The sequence below is a fragment of the Pyrgilauda ruficollis genome, unplaced genomic scaffold, assembly GCF_017590135.1.
Source record: "Pyrgilauda ruficollis isolate IOZ18807 unplaced genomic scaffold, ASM1759013v1 scaffold46, whole genome shotgun sequence".
NCBI classification, from domain to species: domain Eukaryota; kingdom Metazoa; phylum Chordata; class Aves; order Passeriformes; family Passeridae; genus Pyrgilauda; species Pyrgilauda ruficollis.
In genome coordinates, this window is record NW_024526155.1 from 871,950 (window position 1) to 894,101 (window position 22,152).

Consider the following 22,152-nt stretch of genomic DNA (forward strand, 5'->3'; position numbering starts at 1 on the left):
GAGCTATCTCTACAGGAACAGCTGCTAAACTATTTGCAAAGTTCAAAGAGGATGTATTAATTTTTTTTTTTTTCCTTGAGTCACATTCTTCAGATTCCCGTGTAAGCTCCTTAGGAAGGGCCACGCCAGCTGTTGAAGAATGAAGATTACAACGTCCTGCTAACGCAGCGCTGGGGATATTTAAGGTATTGTTATTTATTCCTATTCTACAGCCACCCTGGAAGGGGTTAAAATGGGGAAGAAAATGGTGCTTTGCCGAACAGGTGTCCTTGAGCAGTACCCAAGGACACAGAGATTGCTAATCCTGTATTCCACAGCATGATCAAATCACCAGGCAACAGATATAAATAAAAAAAGGCAGGAAATAAGGAAATTTAGATACAAGTGTGTCAGAGGGAAAATGAAGATTCATTGTGAAGAGGCTGAGAAGAGAAGAAGAAGAAGGAACAAAATGACAAAGCCACAAATGATAAACCAGTAAGAACAAAAGAAAGGGGGGAGAAAAAAGCCTCTCTGTGAAATGCATGTCTGTGACAGCAGCAGCCAAATCAAAGATGCTGCTAGATTATATGGTTTCTTGCATAATATGCATTCTGGTTCTCTCTCTGTGTTTGTCTTTCAGCTGGTGCACAGGGAAAAAAAAAACCCCATATCTGAAATGGGACGTGAGCAACCTTTATTTTCCTTGTTTCATCAGGAGGAGAAAGCAAATTTGCTTTGTGGGAGCAGCAGCACCTGCTCAATGGCAAATAAATAGCTCCAGCTTTGATATTACAGTGCATATAATCATTAGCAGCACAAATGGCAGAGGATTAACCCCCTGTGTGCTGGCCAGGACTACCTGGCAAAGGGCTGGCACGTCGCTGCTGCCAGCAGAAATGCTGCAAGAGGTGTCTGTGGAGAGGGGCTGGGGCTCTGGAGGGGGCACAGGACCACCCTGCCCTGCCTGGCATGGCTACAAGCCACCAGCACTGGGCTTCCCTCAGCCCTTTGGCCCTGGCACAGGGGCCACCCCAGCTCTGTGCCCTCCGTGTGTGCAGGATGGAGCTGGGGGATGGATGGACACAGGGCAGGCACAGCAGGAACGTGTCAGGGGCTGCCCACACGTGGGGGAATCACAAAATGCCCTGGGTTTATGGACCAGCTCTCCTGGAACCCCCTCCCTGCTGCTTTCTCACAAGGTGGGAACCAAAACACCCCAGGACTGGGCCCCTGCTGGGCCCACTGGAGGGATAAGGTTTGCAAAGCTTCTCTGAAGAGAAGCTCCAGGGAGGTAAAGAACTGCTTCAGAACACCTTGGGGCTGGCTCTGCACCTCTGGGGATCCAAGTGTGGGGTCAGCTCCAGAGCAGATCCTACATCCACCTCACATCCACCCCTTCTCAAGCCAGGAAGAGGGGAACTGTTCTCTAACTAAAACTTTGGTCAAAATTTAGCCAAAATACCCAGATTTGGCTCTTGCTTGCCTGCTGTACCACCTCTGCTTTTCCCCAGGTTGCTTTCTCCAGTGAGGACATGAAGCCACTGTTGTCCACAAAGCTAAAAGCAGAGTCCTTGATGAAACACTTCCCTTCTCCAGCTTTTCCACCCCTTCCCAGAGCACAATCCTGCCTGCTGATGGGCTGGTGCAGCCATGTGGCAGGCTGGACTCCCAGGCTGCAGCAGGATTTTGCCAGTGATGCTGGCTGTGCTGCTTGGACACCATCCCCTCTCCAGATGTGCCAGGAGAGCCCTGGTCATGCCTACTTGCCTTCGTCACAGGGAATGTGTGCACCACATCCTGCAGGAAACACCTACAGGACAGCCCAGGCACTTGTTTTCACTTATTAAAGGCATTTAAAATTGTTCTTTTCCTTTTCCCCTTTCCATTGCATTGCCTCATGAATCTAAAAAAAGCTTCACCAGGGATGTTGGCAGAGGAAAGCAAACAGGGGCTAAATAAACTCTCCTCCAGCCAGACACTTCCAGAGTGAACGTGCCACATCACACAAACCAGCCACAGGCTCCCAGAGCCAAAGAGAAATCGTGTCCCTGCAGCCAGAGTCCCGGGCAGGGAGGTAACTGTTGTGGGAGAGAAGTATCCAGCTGGAGACAAAGCCAGGAAGTTAATATTTAAGCATTCAGACAAGGAACAAATGACTTAATTAAATCAATTACAGAGGGAGAAATGGAGCCACTTAGACAGCGTGTGTAAAGAGAGGGGAGGCTGCTGCGAGCTCATGAAAGAGCAGGAGGAGGGAGAGTTAGCAGGGAAGATAAACGGGCTGGTTTAATCCCTGCTGTTAATTAAGAGCTGAGCGTTTGCACTGCGCTGGGTCAGGGTCGTGCTTCCACTCCGAGCCAGGCTCGGTGCCCGAGCTGTGGTGATGTTTGGAGCCAGGTGCAGTAAAGGAGGGGCAGGCTGAGATGCTGGGGGATGCAGGCAGGAGAAAGAGGTGACACAAAGCTTTTCCACACTCCTGAACCTCCCACAACATGAAGCAACAGCAAAACCCAAGCCCCTATCCTGCAGCTTCCCAGGGCTGGGGTCACCCTCCTGACCTTCCTCCTCTCTTCAGATGAGGAATTTCTGCCTGCATGATCCTACAGTGATCCACCCAAAGAGGAGAAAAGGGAGCAGCAAAAGAGCTTTCATCCCTGAAGATCCTCTGCTCTTACTCCTGACTCAGTGTGGGGTGGAAATCAAGGTTCTATCCCAGCAGAACTTCCAGTTAAAAGGGTTTTTCCCTCCCTGCTGCTCTCTCCCCAGATGAAGCTGCTCCCAGTGCTGGCCATGGACACCCAGCTGGAGCTGTGGCCAGGCTCCAGGAGAAGTGCTCCCAGCTAAAGCCTGTTTGGGTGCAGGACACATCACACAGCGTGTCCGATCTCACTCTGCCTGATCAACAGCCGTCCTTGCTCTGGGAAGAGTTCCCTGGGGTTCCCTCCATAGGCAAGGAGCAATTACAGGCTTTTGTAACTGACTCAGCAGCAGCCACAGAGGGAAAGCAGAACCTGGAATTCTCCACCTGAGGCAGACAAAGTGGCTGACAGCTTTGGGGCAGCAAGGTTTCCTCTGTGAGGCCACTTCAGAAATCTCCTTCTGAAGCTTTTAAAGCCTGAATGCTGGGTTTGAAGCCAGCAGCACAGGGAGTTAATAGTATTTAGCCTGTTGGCTGTCACTCCTTGTACGTCAATAAGCAAATACAAACCCATCTCCCATCTCAAGCTGTAAAACCCCATGTCAGGGAAAGGCCACTGAGGGCTGTGCAGAGTATGAGCTTATCAAGAATAATTAGTTGTCATAAAAATTTGCTCTTCCCCATGCAACAACAGCAATTTTGCACAGTGGGCACTTCAGCACTGCTCCTAAAAATGGCTTTTTAGCTGCACTTCAGCCTGTGGAAGCCCCTGGCCATGCCCTGAACACTCCTGCACTGTGGAAATACACATTTCAGCAGCTGAAAGACAAAAATAAATAACTCAGTAACTCACTTGCTTTTGTTCTTCTCCCAGGCTGTCCCACATCGATGCCACGATTTTCGACACGTCCCCAAAGGTGGCATTGGGGTTTTGCCCTTTGATGGCTGCTTGTGTGTCCCTGAAAAACAGGGCATAGGCTGACACGGGCTTCTGGGGCTCATTGGGGTCCTTCTTCTTCTTCTTCTTTTGGCTTTTGGGCTTTTTACCCAGGTCTGTTGAGGGTCTTTTCTCTCCAGTAGCCTGCAAAACCAAGAGATGAAGCTTAACTAAGGTCTGCTACAGCTGCTGAGCCAAGGAGATGAGAGAGGGAAAGGGAAGAGGAGATGTCCCAGCATGGAGAGGGGGGCAGCAGCCCTGGGGGTCTCTTTGTCCTCCGGGAGCCTCTTGGATCATTGCACAGACTGTGGTGGGTGCCTGAGCCTGCTTTGGTGTCTCTTCTCAGACCAGCTCCTAGCTTGGGTTCATCCCTTTGCCCCTGTTCCAAATCTGGAGCTTTCCAGTCCTCAGTCACTCTCCTTCCCCACCCTCCTCCACAGCTCACTCACTCCTTGATCCTCTTCTGGAAGCTCTCCACATGCCTTGCTTCCCAGCTAGATTGCTTTAGCAGTCCATGAATTTTCCAAACTTGGCTTCCACGTGGTTTCTGATTTCCACCTCACTAAGCCCCCTTTGCATCTGCTCCTGACTTCCCTCACCTCCCCATTCCAGGAGGGTCTGAGCACTGACCAAGCAACAACAGCATCACATGAAACATCACACCAGAGCCATCCAAAATCTGCTCCATCCTGCTAACATATCCAGAAAACTATCCAGGAACTGAACTATTTTAATCACACCATTTAAATGCTTTGCTTGTGCTGTTCACTCCTCCAGCTGATCTGGGCACAGCTGGTGACCAGGAATGGCTGTGTCACACTCAGTGCCCAGGGGCTGTTGGAGCTCAGGGGAGCAGGGCACAGGGAACAGGAGCTGGCCTTTGTGGCTGCTCAGCAAGGGATGCTGCCATGGGCTGGGGAGTTAAACAGCAAGGCTGGAAATGGGGATGCTTCCACTGAAGGCAGCATGGAAAGAAGATCCTGTATCAGTCTCCCCTGGCATGCCCTGTGCAGGAAAAGTTCCTTCCCCAGAGGTGCTGGCACTGCCCAGGCTCCCCAGGGAATGGGCACGGCCCCGAGGCTGCCAGAGCTCCAGGAGCGCTGGGACAGCGCTGCCAGGGGTGCCCAGGCTGGGGTTGTTGGGGGATCTGGGCAGGGCTGGGGCTGGGCTGGTGATCCTGGGGGTCCAACTCATGATATTCCATGATTCTGTGAATGCAGGAGACCACAGAAGCCTCCATGGGAGGACGTGCAAAGGAAAAGACCCCTGGAAAACACTTGGATAACCATCAAAGCTCTCAATGCATTAACTGTGGCCAGTGGAAGCTTGCACTACAGGGAAGCACCATTACCCTTATTTCATAGTGAAGGAAAACCTAAATACACCAGATGGCAGAGAATGAAAGCACTGCTGGATCCCTGCATCCTTGAGGGCAAACAGGACACCAGCCCCTCCACCTGCAGCCCTGAGCTCAAGGCACTACCATCAGCTGCACAGGTTGTTGAATTACTTGGAAAGACACAGCTCTAAGCATCAAGATCTTGTGAAAACAATGCCTCCAGCTGAGCTGGGGACAAACAGCCCCTTCTCCTGATGGATTGGTCAATTTGAGCATGTGCTTGGCCATTTTGGTCAATTTGAGCATGTGCCATTGGTCAATTTGAGCATGTGCTTGGCAGTGCCAGGATTTAAGAGGCTTCCCTTCAGCTGGCAGAGGCCAGGCATGGGGAGGAAAAGGGCAGTAGCATTCCTGCTCTCCACTCTGTAGCTCTTGACTGATCATTAATTTCAGTATCAGCGCAGTGACATTTGTCAAACAGACAGTGACCATTAGTGAATGAGCAGAGAGACCACAAAAATTGCATTTAATTTAAAATTGCCCAATTGGGCTTGAATGGGAGGCCTGGAGGTGAAAGGCCAGCTTATTACGAGGAAAAAAAAAATGCATGCCAGGGCTTCAGCCCATTAGGGGGTGAGATGGTATTTTAACTAACTGTGATCCCATTTGACTCAGTGGAGTGCTGTGGGGAACCTGCTCCCACACAGCCACTGACCAAGCCAAGGAGCTGGAACAGCAGCAGCACAACCTCAGCTGCATTTACAGCTCAGGCTGCACCAAAGAGCACACGGGATTTAGGGAAAACAGCAGCAGGGAGCAGAGCAGGATTTGGTATTCATGGGGTTTTCCAGGTTTGACACACGTGGGATGAGACAACAGCCTGGGCTTGGACCTCAGGAGAGTTTTGACCAACCCAAACCACACTCATGGCTAAAGTCAACCCCCAGTGCCTCGCTGCCCCAGAGCATCTGCAGCCCCAGGGGTCACCCCCATGGTCAAAGGGACCAGGGCTGGGCAGGGGGATGAAGAGCATGGCCACCTGCCCATGGTGGCCACTGGCATTGGACCTGCCCTGGAGAGGCAGCAGAAGGTCTGTTTGGTGGCAGATGTGGACTGGGGCAATGAAGTGATCCCAGAAACTTGGTGCCTTCTTAGATGTTGAACCCAGGAAGAGCTGAAACCTCATGGACACTGTGATTTTAATAACTATGGAGAGTGGCCACTAATCCAGCTGGAATTTGGGCTGTACCCACCTGTCCCTCCCATTCATGTGCACCCACCCCCAAGCTATGAAGCAGGTAAATACACCAGTGAGGCTCAGAGACCTCTGAAATTCAAAAGCTCCCTGGCTCAGGGGACCTGAAGGACCTACTGGCATCAGACTCATTTCTTTAACCTGTGACCTTCTGGCTCACAAGATTAATTTCTGCTTGTTAGATGTTGTTTTGATGACTTGTTGCAGAAAAGCCCTCAATGGTCATGTGAAAAAGTGACTGATGGGTGAAGGCAGCAGCTGTGCAGACAGACAAAGCAAACAGAAACCTGCAGACCACAGCGTGGGTCTGCTGCTTGCCTCACACTCAGCATCTCCTCCTCCCTCAAACATCACTCCCACCTGTCTGGGGGGTTACAGGGCAGAACAGTGAGAGGGATTGCCTTAAGGATTAGGAAAAATTCTAACCTCTGCAAGCTGTCATCATCTAGATATCTCCAAATTTCCTACCCCATGGGCACCACTGGCTCAAGAAAGCAGAGATCCAACCCCAAAGCTGTGTCCTGCTCAGGGACTCCTGGGTGGCTGACAGGAAAGCTGGGTGATGCTGGTGCAGGCAGAGAGACAGAAGCTGGTGTGTCATTAAACTGAAACTCATTTCCTCCTGACATGAGATTTCAGCTCCCAGGTGCTCAAAGCCTGGAGCTTTGTGACGCAGGCTTTGGGAGATGGCAGGCTGTGGGATCCAGCAGCACAACCCCTCCCACAGTGTTCGCTGAACATGGAATCTCAGAGTTTGAAAAATTCCATTTGTTTTAACCCCTTGTATCCCTTCTTTTTGCAGTTTTATCCACTGAAGCTGTTTCCACCCACATGAGCACTCTGCTTTGAAATGCCCCAATCTGAAGTGAAATCTGCCAATGTATGAAAAACTACAGGATTGATGGGAATCCATTTTTCTGGATTTCCATGAAGAGGGAAAGGTTTTTTGCTCAGTCCTATAATTTTCCTAGTTTTCCAGCCCATGCACTGTTTGCTGCTCTGGTTATACATTCAAACCCTGTCACAACAGTCTCTTTGGGTGGGACAAGGTTACAATACCAGTACCTTCAGGAGAAGGTTTTCCCTGGAAGGCTTTAATCAAAGTCCCCAGGGAGCCCAGCAATTCACCTGCAGGCACAGAAGCACTGTGATTGCAGTTTGCCCTCAGTAAATAACAGCCACAGATTTCTGGCATGTGGCACATGTTGTTTGGCTTTGCTGGTGCACCTGGAGAGAGATGGACAACAACCAAGGTGTGCCCAAACCCCCAGGAATTCCTTGGGTTTGTTGGTGCCACACTCAGCAGCAGTTGTGTTGGCTGTAGAGATCATTTGGGACACTGCTGACTACTGAAAACACCACTTTGGTGAACTAAAAGGAAGAAGATTCTTTGAATTCCTGTTTGTTTTCATTAGCAAGCCATGTCCAATGAGCTCAGTTAAATCCCACCATGAGTTATTTTCCTTCCCTGTTTCAGTCTCCTCTACCCACCACCAGAAATCTAGCTAATTTAGCTCCAAGCATTTGCAGACTCTTAGCCCTGAAGCTGCTTTGCTCACTGTAATCATCATCCCAGGAAATCCTGTGGCCTGATGGAACTGGTAGAACGTGGGGGCAGAAGAACAGCTCTGACCTCCAAACCTGCTGTGTGAGCGCCAGCCTGCCATGCTGGACCCCACCCTAGGCTGGGAACAGTGCCCTCATCCTTGGGAAAGTCTCCCACTATAAATGCCAAAACAAGACCAGCAGTCTGTGGTTTTATTTAGCACAATTCACCCCTCTCTGAAAAGCACCAAGCGCCGCGCCACCGCGCGTACCTTGTAATGCGACTCGGTCTCCTCTTCCTGCGTGGAGCTGGAGGGAGATGGGGTGGCAGACTTGCTTCCCGGGGGCGAGGGGGAGCCGTGGGTGACCCCGCTCCGGATGCCCATCTGGGAGATGAGCTGGGACTGGCTGAGGGCACCCATGGGGCCGCCCAGCATGCCGGGCCGGTTGAGCAGCGGCACTTGGCGGTTGGACTCGTAGGATGCGGCGTCCGAGTGCACCATCTCCTGGATCTGAGGGAAGGCGAGATCACTTGTCACTACAAAATTTATTCGTTCATTCATTCATTCATTCACCATACTGCCAGATCACTTTAAGGCTGATTTATTGTTTAAGTGGCTCCACATGGCTGGGAAAGTCTTCCTTGAGCTCGCTTCCAAACGAGGTGAGAGCTGAGCACTGTGCACTCGTTGCTGTGCCCATGAGCCTGACAGAGAGTACCAAATCAGCTTTGTGTGTGTGGCTGTGTGCCCAGAAGGTGCCCCTCACTGCCTCAGGGACTGCTGGTGGCTGCCACCTATCATGGATCTGAAAGAAAGGTTCACAAACAAGTGATTTATGGCAAAATGACCAGGAGAAGGGAAGCTCCTCCAAGCCTCATCCAGCCTGGCCTTGGACACTTCCAGGGATCCAGGGGCAGCCACAGCTTCTCTGGGCATCCTGTGCCAGAGGCCTTCCCCACCTTCTCTAATATCCCATCTAAACCTACCCTCCTATAAATTAAAATCATTCCTCCTTGTCCTGTCCCTCCATCCCTTGTCCCCAGTCCCTCTCCAGCTCTCCCGGAGCCCCTTTATGCACTGGAAGGGAATCCAATGTTTCCCCAGAGCCTTCTCTTCTCCAGTTGAACACCCCCAGCTCTCCCAGCCTGGCTCCAGAGCAGAGGGGATCCAGCTTTGGAACATTTTCATGGCCTCCTCTGGACTCATTCCAGCAGCTCCAGCCCCACTACACCAAGAAGCAAATAAGAGATGAGATGAGATGAGATGAGATGAGATGAGATGAGATGAGATGATGAGATGAGATGAGATGAGATATGAGATGAGATGAGATGAGATAGGATGAGGACAAACCCTGCTGTCTTCTGCATCAAGACCCCATTCCCATTTTGAATCATTTTCCCCAAAACCCCATTTTCCCACAGCATCCATCCTTGCTGATCTAGTACAGCTTGGCTCCTGCACAGCCTCATCCAGCCATGGAGTGGGAGGGAGGCAAACCCTACCTGAAACACTTGTCAGACTTTTCCCCTTTTACCTTAATCTGATTAATGCTAACATGAGTTTGAAGACCTGAGCTCCTGATCAGCCCACAGAGGTGCAATCCCTCATTACCAGGGGAGATTCACCAACTCCATCAGCAGCACACACAGAAGGAGACCTAGGGAAGACCTGTGAGGCCTCCAAAGGCTTCAGAGGACATAAATCCAAACACAAACCCAGATTTCCTGCTGCAGGTCAGGAATCAAGAGCTTTACACCACACCTTGACACAGACAGAATGTTCTGCTCTCCTTTGGACTCTCCAGCGGAAGAGAAGCAGTGTCAGCAGAACAGCTTTCCCTGGATCTGCCCTCCTCCTGTATTAATTGTGAAGTGAAGGGATTGAACTCACAGGAATTAAATACATTCCTGCATTTCAAAAGCAGGAGTCTGACTGAGGCTGACTTAGGGGTCACACTGAAGTGCTGCCCTTGGCTTTGGGGATGTCAAGGAGGCAGCAGGGCTGGCTTTGCTTAGAGGCAAAGGGGCACAGAGCTTAACTGTGCTTTGGTTAGGGGCATAGAGATTAACTATGGCAAATTTTGTGTGCCCTTAAAACCTTATAATGTGCCCTTAAAACCTTATTGTGTGTCTTACTGCAGAGCTCTGGCTGTCCTGGTCATAAGGACATCGAGGATGAGCACCCATGGAGACAGACACCAGGCTTGGGCAGCACAGGAGGCACCAGAGATGCAATTTTTGCTTTTAAACTGAATTTGCAAAAGTCATGGGGATGGCCTGGGTGAGACAGGCAGTGACAGGGAGTGTGCAAGGTAGGGACACAGCTCCCATCTTCTGAGCAGCCAGCCATTCCCAAACTCCAGCCAAAAAACGTACATTTGTTCTTGGGTTTTGTCAGTTTAATCCAGACCTTTCATGTTGGAGAAGATCTGCCAGCTGCTAAGGAAAAGAATAATTTATTGTCCTTATTTTAAATTTAAATGAAGGGAAAGTTTGGAAAACGGGTGTTGGAGAAATGGGGCAGGCTATGAGATATGGCTTAAAAAATTCTAAAATTTAAAACAGCTTGCTCATGTTTCAGCCACAGTAGTCTCCTGAGGAAATACTGTATTAAGACAATTTTTTTGAAACTTTATTATGTGGCCAATGGACCACAACGGCTCCGTTTATCCATTAAATATGTAATCACGCATTTTTCTTTACAGTGCGTGTTATTTATGCATCAGAGCAGAGCAAGTCCAGGAGTGCAATTATGGATACGGGCCACATGCTGTAAATGCCTCTGAAAATTTGTAGAAAAAACCAGGAACCTGAGCCTGGCTCAGAGAGCCCCTCCAGAAGCCCCATGCTCTCAGCAGCCCCATCACAGCACCTTTCAAGTAGCAGAGACCCAGCATTTTTCCTGGGACATCCTTCTCCAAGGATACCTTAGCCCAGCTGCCTCCTCCCAACTTCTTTACATCATTAAAGGGACCCCGTAAGGATGGGGACAGACCCTTATTCAGGTGATAGTTCAAGGGACAATGGTTTTAGACTAAAAGAGGGTTGATTTAGGTTAGATATAAGGTAGAAGTTTTTTACAATGGAGGTGGTAAAACACTAGCACAGATTTTCCAGAGAAGCTGTGGCTGCCCCTGGATCCCTGGCAGTGTCCAAGGCCAGGCTGGACAGGGCTTGGAGCAGCCTGGGACAGTGGAAGGCGTCCCTGCCATGGCAGGGGATGGCACTGGATGGGCTTTAAGGTCCCTCCCAACCCAAAGCCTTCTACAATTGTATGATATAAAAGTGCTTTTAGTTGAATATTTTATTTAGTTGAATCTCTCCCTCTCCCACATCTCCATCTCTTCTACCCCAGTCCAGGAGGTTCTGCAGGACATGCACAGCTCCTCACATGCACCCTGCTGACCAGGAGCTGCCCCCACCATTTGGCACTCACTGCATTTCTCTCCACTTCCCTTTACTTTTTTAAATAATACAATTTTGGAAACAACACCAGGTTGCCACCTCCCCATCACTCCTGGTAATGGCTCCTAGTGTCCCCAGGAGTGGTGGAAAAGCCACTTGAGTTTTCCAGTTGTGAAATATTTGGAGTGAAAATGATGGTGAGTTGTTCGTGTGCAGCAGTGGAGCTTCTTCAATAGGATTAAGGATGAGGATGGCTCTCACTCAAGGCAGGGAAAGGGTTTTCCTGCTTCTCACTGCAGGATCCTGCTGACACTGAGCAATTTCAGGGGCACCCAGAGCATGTGATACCCCCCAAAAAAGACCCAAGGAAAGAGAGACCTCCAGGAGCAGTATTTTGAGGTGATTCCCAGCAGCAAACGGCCTAATTAGGCAAGGAAATTAAGAATGAAACTGTGATCATGGCAAACCAAAGTGAAAGGAGGTAATGAATGCTGTGTGAAAGAAAACAACCTGCTCCTGTGGGATGCAGTCCCAGCCCTGGGCTCAGTGGGGCTGTCCCATGCCCTTCCCTGCCCCACAGAACCCGATGGAAACACAGTGGAGTTAAATACCCCCCATAAATGTGATCAGCTCCTTCCCAGGAGCAGAGGCTGTGAGAGACAGCCCAGATCCCCTCTCCATCCTGGGAATTCAGCCCTTCAAGCTCACCACGAGGTGCTGCAAAAGGCCCAGGATGGGTTTGCAGCCTGTGCTGAAAAGATGTTTTGCTTCTCAGAGGAAGCCCAGAGTGCAATGTGATGTAGTCATTGCTAAAGTAATTAAGTGCATCTTACTTAGCAGATTCCCAAAGGCTGTGCTAACTCCAAGACAGCTTCTTTTTTTCCCACAATATTTCAATTCTTTTAATGAACATGCATATCAGGCCCATAAATGCTCCAGCTAATCCAGAGAAGGAGAGAACAGGCAGAGAAACAGCACATGGTCCATGTTCCCTGTTTCTGGGAGAAGGGGAATTCAGGAGTGACAAACGCCGCGAGGAAGAGCCCAGCTGGGGACTGGGGTGCTCTGCTAACACAGATAATGTTTCAAATGTGTCAAGACCAGCTTCAAGTGCACTGTTCCCCAAAATTCTAATGCAAAAAGCAGCTCTTGGGGTAGAGCAGCAGCCAGCAGGGCTCAGGCCCCAGGACCTGGCAGGGATGGCAGTGCCATGGAATGGCCTCCTGCTACATCCTGACTCCCAACTGCAGCCTCGAGGCAGGTCCCACCCCTAAAGCCACCTTCTGCCTTTGCTTTCCATGGGATTTTTCTCCTCCTCGGTGGGAAATGGATTTGTAAAGCATTCTTAATGTTTGATAGAAAGATTATACAGTATGTATTTGTACGTAAATTTTGAGATAAGAAATGTTAACTTACAAATATTACAGAATAAGATATTGTTAAAAGAGAAATAGAACTAGACATAAGTTTAAAAAGATGGTTTTATAAATAAGACTGGATAATTTAGAGAAATGTAATTAAAAATATATAATGTAGTAGGATTTATAAAGAGTAATTTTAGATGATCAAAAGATCATAAGCCAAAAAATGCTTATAATGTATAAATAATGTGTAAATAGTTAGCTTCTGATTGTGATGGTGTGAGTTATAACATCTGTATCATCTCACCCTTCTCATGAGACTGAAAATGGAATAAAAGTTTTTAAAACACCTCTCAGCTGCCTCATCTCTGTGTCAGAAGAGGGCTTAACCAGACACTCCTCCTCCTCCTCCTCCTCCTCCTCCTCCTCCTCCTCTCACCTTCCTTGGTCTCAGCCACACCCTGAACAAGCCCTGTGCTCAGGAGGCAGAAGTAGTTTCCAAATGGGTAAAATGGGAGTATTGAAATCAGATAGGCATTTTTTCAATAACCCCAACCACAGAAAATTTTCAATTATTGGGCTGATTCCTTCACTTGCTTCTTTTTTAGGGGGTAGTGCTCAATTCTCACTGGTAGTATCCCTTCCTTAAGCTTAATTACTATGGGGGGAGGCATTCTTCGCCCTGCCTGGTACATCAGAGGCCCATACCCTGGGAAACACTTGACTTAACCTCTTCATTAATTTCCTCCTTACTTTCAATAGCTGTTAGGACTGCTGCAGACCCAGAGGTCCTGCATTGTGGTGTGCTGTGCCCTGGGAGCAGTGATGCCCCAGGTGCCCAGCCCTGCTGCCTGCTTGGCTGGGCTGCAGTCCTGGGTGGGACCCATGCCAAACCACGTGTGTGGTACCCAAGGAGCAGCAAAAGGAGAAATCTGGCTGGAGTTTGCCACACATCACTGCACTGCATCCCCCTGAGCTGAAACAATGGCCAAGATGAGCAGGAGTGGGCAGCACTGAGGGGCATCACTCCATGTGCCAGGCACCCCAGCACTGGGCACCTTGGGGTGCTGGGGCACGAGAGGCTGGGCAGGACCTGGGGATGGGCACTGGCAGCCCAGAAATCCAGCCCTGTCCTGGGCTCATTCCCCAGCGTGGGCAGCAGCTCAGGGGGGTCCTGCCCCTCTGCCCTGCTCAGGTGAGACCCCACCTGCAGAGCTGCCCCAGTCTGGGGGCTCCAGCTTCAGAAGGATGTGGAGCTGCTGGACAGAGTCCAAAGCCACAGAGAAGCACCAAGGGCTGCAGCACCTCTGTTATTGAGACAGGCTGGGGGTGCTCACCTGGAAAAGAGAAGGGTCTAGGGAGACCTGAGAGCCCCTTCCAGTGCCTAAAGGAGCTTAGAGGAAAGATGGAGACAGGTTTGTCAGCAGGGCCTGTTGTGACAGGACACAGGGTGATGGTTTTAAACTAAAATAGAGATGATTCAGAGTAGGAATGTGGAAGAAACTTTTTATGATGAGGGTGGGCAGGCCCTGGCACAGGGTGCCCAGAGCAGCTGTGGCTGCCCCTGGATCCCTGGCAGTGCCCAAGGCCAGGCTGGACACTGGGGCTTGGAGCAGCCTGGGACAGTGGAAGGTGTCCCTGCCATGGCAGGGGGTGGGATGAACTGAGCTTTAAGGTCCCTTCCAATCCAACCCATTCCATGATTCCATGACTCCCACCCTTCCCAGGGTCAGTTAACACAGGTGGGCTGAGCTGTCAGAGCCTTCCTCACCCAGGGTCTTCCTCTCCAGACAAGGCAAACAGCTCTCCAGGGGCAGCCACCAGGCTCATCCCCAGCACAGCTTCCCTCTCCTTGCGTTTGTTCCCAAGAACAAGCCATTATAATCGCAATCAGCCAGGGAGAGGAATTATCTGCTGGACAGCTTTGAAGCAAAGTTTTCCCAGCAGGCTTTTCCTGTATTGAAGTTTCGATGTAAACGCATCACCATAGCTGAAATACTTAAAGATGATTTACTTAAAAAAGAGAGAGAGCAGGAGAGAGAGGAGCTGATAAGAAAATATATCCCCAATTACCACCCCTCCTCTTCCCGATTTGTAACTGCTCCTAATAAACTTTCATGGTCTGTGTAAAATGCTTTAGTGCAGTGACAAATTTCTGCTGGAATTTGAGATGTCTTGTTCAGAGTAATAGCTATCTCACACAGGTGCCCAGCTGCTATTGTAAAATCAGTAAGCATTTAATTGAAACAAATGACTATAATAATAGTACATTATCCCTGCAGGCTCATAGCCATAACAGTTTTAATTATTGAGTTAAGAGTCAAACTAATTTATCCTTTAAAGTAACAGCCACATCTTTGGTTCCACCGATCATCCTATTATGAACACGAGGGGAACAGTTGGAAAGGATTTAAAAAGGAAGTAATTTATTTTGGAGGAGGTGGGGGGCATTTATCACATGGCAGAGGATTTCCCTGTGCACCGGCATTCCCAGCCGTGGTTGTCACTTCCCTCCCGGGTGTGTCCAGCTCCCAGAGGGACCAAGCACACAGAGGGTCCCCTCTGCCAGCTCCTGGGGACCTGTACCCCCACCAGGATGCCACGGGGGGGCTTTGCTGGCCCAGCAGCAGCAGCAGCACCACAGGAGCCCATGGGAACTGCTGGGGACAGCTTTGGGCGTTTGGGCACGTGGAAATTTTTTGATCTATTTTAAAATTACAGTTTGTCTTCATTGAGCACAGTGGGAAAAAAAAAAAAGGTTTTATAGATTCAAGTTTGCAAACACGATCTGAAGGAGCATCTCTGAACTCAGAACCAGGCAGCAAAGAGGAAGAATCCGCATCCATGGCTTTAAAAAAGCATTTCTGAGACACAGACATGCGCTGGGGCAGGTTTGAAGGCACAGCTTTCCCCAGCCCTGGGTTTCATGAGCCTTCCTGATTTTATTGTGGTGGCTGTGACAAAGGAGATCTAAAGCACCTCTGTGAGCCCAGAGGGCACCATAGGGGAGGGGATGGAGAGGGGAGGGCGGCAAAGAGGTGGGGAACTCCTCTCTGTGGGGTTCAGAACCTGCCCAGGGGGGTGGATTCACTTGTCACATCCCCCTGTGGCTGATCCCTGGAGCAAGCCCAGAATGCCAGCCCTGGAGCTCACAGCCCATTCCTGGAGCTCACAGCCCATTCCTGGATCTCACAGCCCATTCCTGGAGCTCACAGCCCATTCCTGGATCTCACAGCCCATTCCTGGAGCTCACAGCCCATTCCTGGCCAGACTGGAAGGCTCTCACACTTTCTCCTTCCCCAGAGCACTTGCAGAGCACCATCCACCCCTTCCTGCCCTGGCCAAAGACACAGAGCTCTGCCCTCTCTCCAAGCTCCCCACCCTCCTCATTGCTCTGGATGCTTTTTTGTACATCTCTCTCAGCAGCACCCACCCAAAACATCCCACAGCCCTTTTCCAGAGCCACCATCTCCAAGGAGAGGAGTCCTCACCTTGAAAGACCATTTTTGCTCCTGCAAGGGGGCAATACTGTTTTCCCAAACACACCTTCTCTGTTGGGGATCAGTTTAGCAGGCCATGCCAGAAGCTCTGCCCCCCTGCCCTGTGCCACCTTCCTGCTCCCATCACCTGCCAGCTCCACTGGCAATTATTTAATGTTTCCTTTTGCAGAGACATAAAAACCCTCCAGCAAGACAGAGTGACAATCCAGCCCACCAAACCTGTGCAACACTGGGTTTGTATTGTTCAACTTCCTCACTAGATTTTGTGCTTCCAAGTCAAAAGTCTTGCAGATGTCTGAGTGTGTTATGTTAACACTGTTACCTCTATCACCCAAACCTGTAATCTCATCAAAAAAGATATCAAGTGAGTTTGACAAGATTTGTTTTCCATCAGCCCATGTTGATTGGCATTAATTATATTACCTTCCCTTAATTCTTTATTAATTGAGGCCTGGATCTGCCACTCCATTATTTTGCTGAGGATTGATGACAGACTGACAGGTCTGTAATTACCAGAGCTGTTCTGTTTCCCTTTTTAAATATTTGCACATTAGCTCTTTTCTAGTCCCCCAGAGCTTCCCCAGTATTCCAGGAATTATTAAATACCAGCATTAGCAGAGCTCCTCAGCTATCAGAAGCCATGTACAGACAAGCTCAGCCTGATGGCTCAGAGGGAACCTGAGCAGACAAATATGAGAAAAGCAACTTTTCTGCATTAAGTGCTTTAAATAAAACCCTGATCTTTCCAATGAATGTTGGCAGTTTCAAATGCAATGCTCTCAAACATGAAGCTTCACCTTAAAGCCACACAATGTCCCCAGACAAGGCTCCCAGGGCTTCTCCCAGTTGTGTTTATGTGGGAATGGACTGAGAGCAGCCCTGAGGAGGACGTGGCTGGATGAGAAGATGAACAAGACCTGTCCACGAGCACTGGCAGCCCAGGAACCCAACTGCATCCTGGGGTCATCCCACAGGGAGGGCAGCAGGAGAGGGAGGGTCCTGTCCCTCTGCTCAGGTGAGACCCCACCTGCAGAGCTCCCCAGCTCTGGGGAGTCCAAAGAAGGAAGGATGTGGAGTCTGGAGTGATCCAGGAGGCCACAGAGATGCTCCCAAGGGCTGGAGGCTCTCAGCTCTGGAGCCAGGCTGGGAGAGCTGGGGGTGCTGCCCGGGAGGAGAGAAGGATCCAGAGGACCTCAGAGCCCCTTCCAGGGGCTGCAGGAGAGCTGGAGGGGGACTGGGGACAAGGCATGGAGGGACAGGACACAGAGAATGGCTTCCCACTACCAAAGCTGGGAGGGAGCTGAGGCCCTGGCACAGGGTGCCCAGAGCAGCTGTGGCTGTCCCTGGATCCCTGGCAGTGCCCAAGGCCAGGCTGGACAGGGCTTGGAGCAGCCTGGGATGGTGGCAGGTATCCCTGCCCATAACAGGGGCTTCCAGTGGGCAGTTTTTAAATCCCTTCTAAGCCAAACCATTCCAGGATTCAGTGATCTGGAGGAGCAGGGGTGCTCTGGCACTGGAAGAGCAGCTGGGCTGTGCACGTGCCCTGTCAGCGCTCCTGCAGTTCTCAGCTGGAGAACTGTCTGTAAATAACATCTTCAATAAACTCCATTTTTTAAAAGTACATTATTTTACGGATAAAGAACAAGCCTGATAATTCAGTGAACATGTTTGCAAATAATCTATCCCATTAATTTCCCGCCTGTTTTCTGAACGCAATTATTTAGGGATTTTGCAAAACCCATTTGTAGAGGAAGGGAATTGATACTCATCCAGGCAGAACACCATACCACCAGCACTAAAAGCTGGAGCAGAATTCCCTGGAATGGGCACTGGGAGGTAATTAAATAGCAGCAGACCCTGATCTCCCTCTTTTATATACCATGGGGGGTATAAAACTTAATAAAATTGTGACAGCCCCTACATGTGTATTGGAAAGTCAGGGAGCAGAAGTTGTGGAGGGGAATAGAAGCAAAAGGGGCAGATGATAAAACTTCATGGGTCAAGGTGAGGGGCTGAGGGGGCCAAGATGGTGCTGGGAGCTGAGAAGGGTCTGCCAGGCCTGGAGCCCATCCAGAATTATTTCCTTAATCTGGATTTCTGTCTCCACACTTGAGGTGGATGGAGGAGCAGACAAACTGTCTCATGGAGTATTTTTGTTCAATTATTTGGGTGTAATGGTGAAGCAAAACCATCCAAAGCAAGGGGAAAATATCTTTCAGTATCAGACCTGTTTATCCATCAGATTTTCTTTCATTTTTGTCTTTCACCTTTGAATCCCAAAGACACTGGTGAAACATGGTGTCAGTGTTAAAACCTTCTACAACAAGTACCCCTATAAACAGAACTTGCTGCTTCCAAGGCTGGGGTGAGACACCACAGGTGGTGTGGGGCTGGAGGTGGTCCCTGGCCGCATGCCTGAGGTGCCCTTTTGTTCATCACTGGGAACTGAGGATCCTGCTAAGCTGTGCACTCCATGGGACCATCACCTGCCCAGCAAAGCCATCCCACGGGTCAAGGACAGGATGTGAGACACAAATAAAACTGAGCAGCAGAGATCTGGTGTCATGTAAATAACCTTAAGCATTAAAAAACAAAAGGGAAGGCAGGAAAACACTAGAGACAGAAAGTATTCCCCTTCTTCAGACAGAGATTCCTTGGGGTGTTTGCTTTTCCTGGTGGTTTGCCACATCCTTGGTGTTATTAGATGTTTAACACCCTGTGTTACAGCTCAGCCTCCTCACAAGACTTTGAACTGCTGGGATAGATTAAAGTTCTGCTCCAGTTGGGTTGGAGCCCAATAATTTAATTTACTTTTTGTGGAAGCAGCATGGGCAGGGCCAGAGTGTGCTCTGCTGTGTGTCCTTGCCAAGGCAGGATCACACCAAGCCCTTCCCCAGGGAGAGCACTGGGACACCCCTGGGCACCACTTGGTGATAACCATGGAACAGTGCCCAGCCTGGCAGGACAGCAAAAAGCTTCACTTTGGCTGGAGAAGATGGTGGATTGTGTAAATCCAGGTGTTTTCTTCTCAGGGGGATAAAAACTAGCATTGGCAAGAGCTCCCCTCACGGACCCATCTCCCCCACGGCAGCACAAACACTCCCCCATCCCAACGCTGGTCCCCTCATCTCCCCCAGCATTTATTGCCCCCTCCCTGGGCTTGTGCAGCTGATTGAAGCCTTTCTGCACTCCCAGCTTCCCTTTGCTTTATGTCTCTCCTGGCTCTTTTCAAACATTTTAGATATTGCATTCACATATAGCAATAGACTCACAGGTAATGAGAGACGTCCACGTTTTATTGCATGGAGCATTAAAAAAAAAAGGAGAAGGAGAAGAAGGTAAAAAGAAGCAATTTTAGAACACAACAGGAAACTGGGAAGACTAGATAGAAAACTCATCCCAGTGGGATTAAACTCTGGGAATGAATTTTAATAGGGTTTCTTTTTTTTTTTGATTGCAAAGTCTCACAGCCCACTTTTCGAGCACCATAAGAAACGCTGCAGCATTAGAAAGAGTTGGGTCCCCAGTGCTGATCCCACATGTGCACACAAACCACAGCTCCTCTGCACATCTGCAGGGAGCTGCCCCCTTTTTGCCCTCACTCAGTTTGTCTCTGCAGCCAGATATTGCTGGGATTATTGTGTTAGTTTGGAATAAGTGTTTCATAAGGGCCTCTTAATACCAGGAGTGCCAGCATGCAGGGAAGGAGGATGGCTCTGTGGCTCAATATGTGTTGGGAAACTGTAGGATTTTCAAAGCCCAGCTCTGCTGGAGCAATTTGAGACAAAACGGAACCTCCACAGCACACCAGTTCTCCACCAGCACAGTGCTGCTCCTGCCCTGCAGGGGGGAACCTCTGAGAACTGCAGGATGTGCCACGGCCTCGCTGCATCACACAGACTGTTACCAGGAGGCACAGTCAGTTATCTTCCTGCCTTTAATTATAGCAAATGCTGAACACTCTTAAATTAGGTGTGAAAAGCCCAGATGACTTTGTACATACAAAATTAATTGCAGGAGGGAAGAGGGAAGGGAAGCCCAAGCGCTGACTCCTGCCACAAGAGCCAGATGCTGTAACTTCTGTTCTGACTCCTGACAATGGCAAACCCATCTCCTTTCTTAGCCAGCCAATGCAACTGCAGCTGCTCTTCCAAGTTACAGACAGGCCAAAATCTACATAAATGCAGAACTGAAGCCATACAGATTTAGGAAGTGCTCACTTAGGTTCCAGCACAACATTAACCTGAGCTGCTGCTCTGCCTGTGCTGTGCAGTGCAGTTTATTAGATTAAATGTAGTGTATTAAGGGAGACCAGGGGAAGAATATTCAGTCCAGCAGCATCTCTGTCCTCTTGGGCTTCCTCATAATGGATAACAAACACCTCAGATATTCATTTATTTCCTTCTAACACAGAGACAGACACTCAGTTCCTGGAGGTGAGATATGCCATGTTAAATGAGGTTTGGGTCTGCCCAGGACTGGGTTGCCACAATAACAAGTGTTCCTACTGCCAGTCCTCATTTAATCCTGGTAACAGCAGGGATTCAGGCCATCACAAACACTTCCTTCCCTCCCAAAACATATAACCCCAAGAGGTAAACCAAGAGTAAAGCATAACCCCATTACAGGCTTGATTTTTTCCCCTGGGATTACACACCGGCACTGGGGAGCTTGATCAATTGAGCCTTGAGGTTTAATCAATACGTGCCAACAACAACATTACTGCATTCCAGCCATGCTCTCCATTCATCACCTTAAGTAACTCCAGTCACCCAGAAGACAGAGGCACTAAAGCAGCAATTAAAGTCTTGGGGGAAGTCTGAGCACAGCCAGTGGCTCCTGGGACAGCCCTGGGTGTTTCCCGCTCCCCAAGGAGCTTCCACCTCCAGCTCAGGCACATCCCCCTCGGTGCCAGGCTGTTGATTAGATGGATATGGCAGGACTCAAAAGCAACAGGAGACATTTCAATTAAAAAAAGTGATAAAGTGATCGTTATTTTGTCTTGCACGTTGTGTCACCAAAACATTTTGGATGGCGCGCCACGCTCGGCGCCGCATTTGCATTTCCATCTGATCAGGCACCGAGGACACGTGCCAGGCTCGTGTTTACATTCCAGATAAAGTCACATATCCCAGCAATCTCATTAACCTGCTGCCCTGGAATTAAACAAACCCACCTGGAAAGGCAGCGCTTTCCTCCCCCACGCGCACCACAAGACACCTTTGGAGCTTCCCAGACAGGCTTTGAGCATGGTGGCTGCACGGAGGTGTGAGGGTTTATGCTCCTTGGAATACTTCCCAGGTTTTTTCTGGCCAGGGAGTTTCAGCACAAATGATGAGGTTCTGCAAGAGCTACAACTGTGTCTGTGCATATGGACAGGCTTTGGGGACAAGCAGCAAGGTGAAGGGATGGCTTCGGGGGAGCAGGTGGAGGGGAAAACACAAGAAATATTCACAGTTTCTAAGGGCTGAGCATCAGCTGATGAGGAGCTCAGGCCTCTCTGCTGTTGAGGACATTGCTGTCCCCTGGTTACCTGAGGTCAAAGCCACGTTGTCAGTGCAGCCCCCAGCCCCTCACAGGCACAGGGCTGCTGCCCTTCTCACCCTGGACATGGACAAATGGCAGGGACTCTGCAGCCCTGTCCCTATGGCAAAAGGGCCGGTCTCTCCCAGGAGAAAGCCCTTTACAGACTTGCCAAACAGAGACAAAACCATTCCTGTTTGGCTCTGAAGAATGCAGCAATCTCAGCTCCAACTCTGAGGTTTACACTTGTTATCTACACACATCCTTCTTTCTGAAACAAAACCCTAAAGCTGCTTATAGGAGACAACTGCCAAAAACTTCTATCACTGTCACAGAATTGTTTGCCAGGAGCAGACAATATTGCCCAAGTAGCCAGGAGTGGATCAAAGAGGATGTGCAGCAGCACACAGATCTGGGAGAAGCTCCAGCAGGATTCTGGGATCCAGCTTGTGGGAGGGGGATTTGATCTCATTGGTCTCAGCTTCCCCAGCTGGAAATGGAAAAAAGGAATTGCTCCAGACCTGAGATGGGCAGGTACAAATGCTGTGTCATGATGGGTGGGATTTGCAAAAATTAAGTCATTCCATACTTGCAATTCTCTCTTTTTGAGATGCAGAAGATGAAGAAGAGCCAAAAATATTATCTGGGAAGAAAGGGTTACTTTTC

The 22,152-nt window shown here is 49.7% G+C and overlaps 1 protein-coding gene across 1 annotated transcript in view; it reads right to left on the reverse strand.

The window, feature by feature from the left end:
* TOX2 (TOX high mobility group box family member 2) overlaps window positions 1-22,152 on the reverse strand; it is a 144,690-nt gene that overhangs the window by 10,637 nt on the left and 111,901 nt on the right. The window contains exons 4-5 of the mRNA XM_041478675.1: window positions 7,969-8,208; window positions 3,474-3,701 (exon numbers count right to left, since the gene is read on the reverse strand). Of these exons, the coding sequence (XP_041334609.1) occupies window positions 3,474-3,701; window positions 7,969-8,208 (468 nt within the window). The remainder of the gene's footprint in view (window positions 1-3,473; window positions 3,702-7,968; window positions 8,209-22,152) is intronic.